Here is a 5,240-nt window from a genome sequence, read left to right on the forward strand (position 1 = left end):
CCCAAAAGCAGGCTATGTTCATTGACACACACACACAAAAAAAGGAACCACATAACTGTTATTGGAGCTACATGAACTTTTGCAGCATAAGCTTCTGAGTGACGTTAATTGGTCATGCTCATCTGCATGTCTGAATATCTTCAACAATTGGCACACCATTTAAAAAAAATGAACAGTATTTCTTTTTTCTAAGTCTTCATGTTTTGTACATTCATAAAAGGAGATGATCACCTTAATGGAGAGCCAAAAGTGCCATAATTTGTTAAATATATACATTAAATATTTTTATATGGCATAAACAAATCTAAATAAATGTTAAAATATACATATTTTTAATTTATATTAATATTTATGCAATGTTGTGTACCATAAAATCATTTTATAGGAATTTAATTTACTATTTATTTAGGGAATTGTGGCACTTTTGGACCTCCATACTGCAAACTTGTGGGGATTTTAATCAGAAACCACCTAGCAGAGCCGGTCCAAGGTCGCATGACTGATACATTTTTCAATGGTTTAAGATGATTACATAAATAAAAATGTTAAATTTTAAAGAATTTTAAACAGTTTAACTTTAGGAACTGTATTTAGTATAAATTTTAAATTACTCTCATATATAACATGGGGAGTCAAGCAGTCTTTGGTTCCCCCTGCTGGTCTGGAGGCCCTTAGCAGCTGCTCAGTTTGCTTATGCTTGGGACTGGCTTTGCCACTTAGCATACAGTGTGAATAATCTCAAATATGAACTGATGATCAACTGACAACAGAAATGGCAGTAATAAAACTGAACATGCACCGACAGCTTCACTTTGATCACTCCTTCCCCCAGGTGTTTTTTCTTTTCGTCCCTTTCAGCTCAAAACAAGTTTTAAAACAACAATTACAAATCCTAACTGCAGGTTCACAAAAAATAGAGAAATGGCACTTTGTAATAGTCATATATAATTCTTAATATCTATATATATAGCCATTGTGTTGGTATATAACATGAGAGAGGGGGGGTCGAGTTTGCCTCCTGGTTGGTGGTTATGGTTCCTCCCCTGCCGTGTGTCTTGTTGAAACCATGCGGAAATATCATCATGCATTTTTATGATACATCAGTCTGGGTATTTACATGTACATTCATGCGTTCGTGCACCATTCCCCAGGTCGTTCCTTTCTCTTTTCGCATACATACACACACCCTCTCCCTGGCTCCCTTTTCCCCCCTCTCTCCCTCTTTTTTTTCTGTCTCCAGATCCGTAGTCCGATTGCGGCAGAGAGGAGGAGGAGGGAGGAAGGAGTGGAGGGTGTAAGCCAGAGGGGCTTGGCATATACATATATTACAGAGTGGGGGCTTGTGCAGCTTTCAGGCTGACTTATATGTTCATAAACAAGTGTCTGTCCCCAATCCTAAACAATTTTTTGTAGTTTTTGTCTACTGTTTGTAATCCAGACTCTGTTTTTTATGCATCATCCACAGATGAGAGGTGCGTGCTGCAGTCGAAACCCCGGTGGGTGCCTCCATCCGCGTGATACTGCCCACTGTGCCAGTAGGACGAGTCGCACACCGTCTGTAAGGAGTTGATCTCCGACGCGGATGAGTTGCCGTCCCGCCGCTTTGACCGCTTCCGGTTCCGCAGGATGAACACGAGCATCCCCACCACCGTGAAGGCGGATGTGACAAACACGAGCAGCAGCCCGGGCACAAGCACCGAAATGGACATCCGGTTGGGCTCCAAGTACGAGTTTGAGCGCGTGCCACCAGAGTCCTGGGTGTAGCTTCCATTCTTGGACACTGGAGCGGGTGCGTCTCCGTCACCCACCTTGGGGCACATTAGGTCATTTCGCACATAGCGGAAGTCCCGTTTCCAGAACTCCTCTGGAGACTCGCACTTGAGATCGCTCACAATCACGTCGGCCCCGAGCCTCTCGGTCCACTGCTTGAAGGGCACAATGTTGCACGAGCAATCCCACGGGTTCCCATGCAGGTCGATCTGGATGATGGAGTTGAGCTGGTCCAACACACCAGTCACGGGGAGGTAGGGGAAATAATTATTATGGAGGCTGATTTTTGACAAAGAAATCCCAAGGAAAGCATCCACAGGGAGAGACTTCAGCAGGTTGTTGTTCAGGAACAGAACCCTCAGGTTTGGCATGGGACTGAATGCACCCGCCACTATCAGCTGGATGTCGTTGTATTCCAAACTGAGATATTCCAGATTCACGAGGCCCACAAACATCTCTGCCATCAGCGTATCCAGGTAGTTCTTATCCATGTACAGCCACCGGAGCTCGCTCTGGTTCTGGAACGTGCCATTGTCAACAACCTTGATGTTGTTCCCGCCAAGATCCAGCAGGTTGAGGCTGGAATAGCCAAGCAGCTGGTTCCTCTTCACAGCATGGATGTTGTTGTCTCTCATGTTCAGCTCATGGGCGGCCAGGGGCTTCGGCTTGAGGCCGGCCAGGCTCTCGATCTTTTTGCCCTCGCAGTTGACTCCCAGCCCCTGTCTGGAGCCCACCAGCTTGCAGCTGCATGGCTGTGGGCACGTCACGTTGCGCAGCTGCTCTCCGCCGCCGTCCCCATTCACATCTGCCCCAGCCATCACTGGAGTGGGCCTTGTTTTTAGCTGCCAGTTCTCGCGGGACTTGGAGTGGCTCTTAGAGCCATTTGCTCCAGGCGTTGGGGGCCCTCCACTACCATTCCTGCTGGGCTTATAAGGCGTGGGGCGAGAGGTTTCCTCCTGAGTGGGAGGAGCTGCCAGGCTGCTATCTCCACCCCCACTCTGCGATGGACACAGCTCTGCCTCTGAGGTCTCGTTCAGGTCATTGCCCTGCAACCTGGTTGGGGCCTCACAAACCACCCTCCCAATGAGGGCGTTGCGTGGTATGTTCTCCAGCCACTCCTTCAGGGACAGTAGCTCACAGTTACAGTCCCACGGGTTGTCCTCTAGCAGCACTTCTGCGATACCGGGTATTTGCTCCAGAATCCCCTCATAAGGCAACGTCTTGATCCGATTCCCCCTCAGATCAAGATGTGTGATGGGCACGTGCTGGAACACGTTTATAGGTAGAGCACTGATGAGGTTGTCATTTAGTATCAACACCTCCAGTTTGTTTAGGTCCCTGAAAACAGCCGGGTCAATGTCCCTCAGCAAATTAAAGTCTGCCTGGAGGTATTCCAAGTCGTCCAAGCCCAGGAAGGTGCTTTTCTTGAAAGACCGCATCTTGTTGTTGCTGATGTGGAGCCTCTTGACCAACTGCAGCCCCAGGAAGGCGCCGGGCACGATGTCATGCAGGCCGTTGTTCTCCAGGTGCAGGCTCACAGCATTGTAGAAGTTGGCGAACTCATTGGGGAAGAGCCTGGACAGAGAGTTGCCGTGCAGCAGCAGGTGGTAGAAGTGAGAGCTGGGGCCGGTCAGGTGCCGCAGCGTGTTGAAGTGCCGTTTCTCGCAGTCGACGTGCAGGTCACCCTCCACCTCGCTGCAGGAGCAGATCTTCTCCTTGCAAACCTCCCTGGTGACATTTCCGCTGGCAACGCAGAGAGCCGCATTCAGCAGGATGATCCAGAGCAGCATTTTTTCCCCCTCCGTTTTTTTTTTCCTCTCAGCGCGAACGATTCATTCCCGCCTTTCAAGACATGTAGGAGCTGCGAATCTAGTCTGCATCAGCGAGAGGTGGCGGTGAAGGAGGAGGAGGGGGGGGATGGAGACGGAGACATTTAGGAAGGAGATGAGGAGCACATCCAGGCTGCGTCCAGACGTCCAGTTTGACTCTGGAATAATAATTCAAAAAAATAAATAAATAAAAAATCGTCTCCCTTCACGTCGAGTGAATCCTCCGATCGAAGCAAGCAGCAGGCAAAAGCAGCAGTCTCCAGCACATCATATATGTAATCTATTTATTTATTTATCTTGCCTCCTTTCACACTGACCTTGGCGCGCTGATGGAAAGCTGAAGAAATCTCCCGGAGTCGTGCGGCGCGCTGCGGCGTCGGGATCTGTCCTTTCCCCCCCTTTCTCCACTCTCCTCTCTCTCTCCTCCCCCCCTCTGGTGCTGAATTTACAGCCTGCGCAGCTGATCCGAAACACCCGCATCCCCTTCTTTCACATTCCTTACACTTCGTCAACCGCTTTTTGCTCCCCCTTTTTCTTATGCTTTTGTTTTTCCCTTCCCACCCCCCTTTTTTTGTCACAATAAGGCGAGCGCGAAGGCTGCGCTCATCCCCACAGTGTGCCGCTCCGAGAAAGATCTGACACCCTCTACTGATCTGTGGTGGCAAAAATCCTGACGGAGGGAAGGAAGAGGGGGAAAGCAATCCGCTGGAATAGAAAAAAAGGAGAGGAGTGGGGGTGGGAAAAAGTCTTTTACAGCTTCTGTTGTTTAAATCTTCTCATCTGAAGCTCCAGAACTGTCTCAGTCCGCATCGTCCAAAGCGCTGCAGAGTTTTCTGTTTTAGAAAGCAGCCCCCCAAAAAATTTTTAAATAAACGTTCCAAACTGTTTCCAGTCTCCCTTTTTACCTCCTTGTCGCAATTTTTCATTTACTTCCACGGCTCTAACTCTGCTCCGATTGGGAAAACACTGTTGAATGCGGTAAAGCAAACCGTCCGCTATAGGCATGCCTCAGACCAGCTGAGAGAGCGAGAGAGGGAGAGAGAGAAAAAGTGAGAGAGAAAGAAAACAAAAGATGCGTCAGTGTGGCTCCCTGTATGCGCATGTGTGCGTGACGTTTCTTCTTTTTTTATACTTTTTACTCTTTCCCAGATAAGAAAAAAAAAATTTTTTTGTTTGTTTTTTCTTTTTTTGCAAAAACTGCACAGATAATGGGATGGAGGGGAAGTGCGGAAGGGGAGGGAGGGAACACGTTCCCGTCTCCTTTGGATCCGCATTATACTCCACCGTTTTAGGTTATTACATCAGCTGGAGAAAGGGGGGGAGAGAGTCAGAGCTGGGGAGTATAGTTACCTCATCCCCCGTCCCCCTCAATCCATCTGCAGTGCTCAGTCAGATCTGTGTGACTCTGACGCGTAATAAAACCCAGACGTGTCGGTGGGATCCTGTAAGCAGAAACACTAAGCCCACCCACGCCGCTTATCACAAGCGCTCACTACACCCGCTGAACTCTTCTCACATCTCGTCGCGTCACAGACACAAACTTCTGTGTGTTTCAATGGGATTTCCAGTCTGTGTTAGAAAGCGTGGTGTGCATTTAGCTGCCTCCCCTTAATCAATCAGTGCATTAGAACACTTTTTTTG

The 5,240-nt window shown here is 48.4% G+C and overlaps 1 protein-coding gene across 1 annotated transcript; it reads right to left on the minus strand.

The window, feature by feature from the left end:
* Positions 1-331: 331 nt before the first annotated feature.
* Positions 332-4,629, minus strand: slitrk1 (SLIT and NTRK like family member 1). Its single transcript, XM_005812445.3, has 2 exons — positions 3,917-4,629; positions 332-3,757 (listed from the first exon to the last, which is right to left on the minus strand). Exon 2 carries the CDS (start codon positions 3,558-3,560, stop codon positions 1,449-1,451), a length of 2,112 nt encoding a protein of 703 aa, XP_005812502.1. The 5' UTR covers positions 3,561-3,757; positions 3,917-4,629; the 3' UTR covers positions 332-1,448.
* Between the last annotated feature and the right edge of the window lie 611 nt (positions 4,630-5,240).

The sequence above is a fragment of the Xiphophorus maculatus genome, chromosome 24 (assembly GCF_002775205.1).
Source record: "Xiphophorus maculatus strain JP 163 A chromosome 24, X_maculatus-5.0-male, whole genome shotgun sequence".
Taxonomy (NCBI): domain Eukaryota; kingdom Metazoa; phylum Chordata; class Actinopteri; order Cyprinodontiformes; family Poeciliidae; genus Xiphophorus; species Xiphophorus maculatus.

What these genes read in the sequence shown, in the direction of transcription:
- slitrk1 (XM_005812445.3), bottom strand. Translation starts at nt 3,560, where the DNA reads ATGCTGCTCTGGATCATCCTGCTGAATGCGGCTCTCTGCGTTGCCAGC.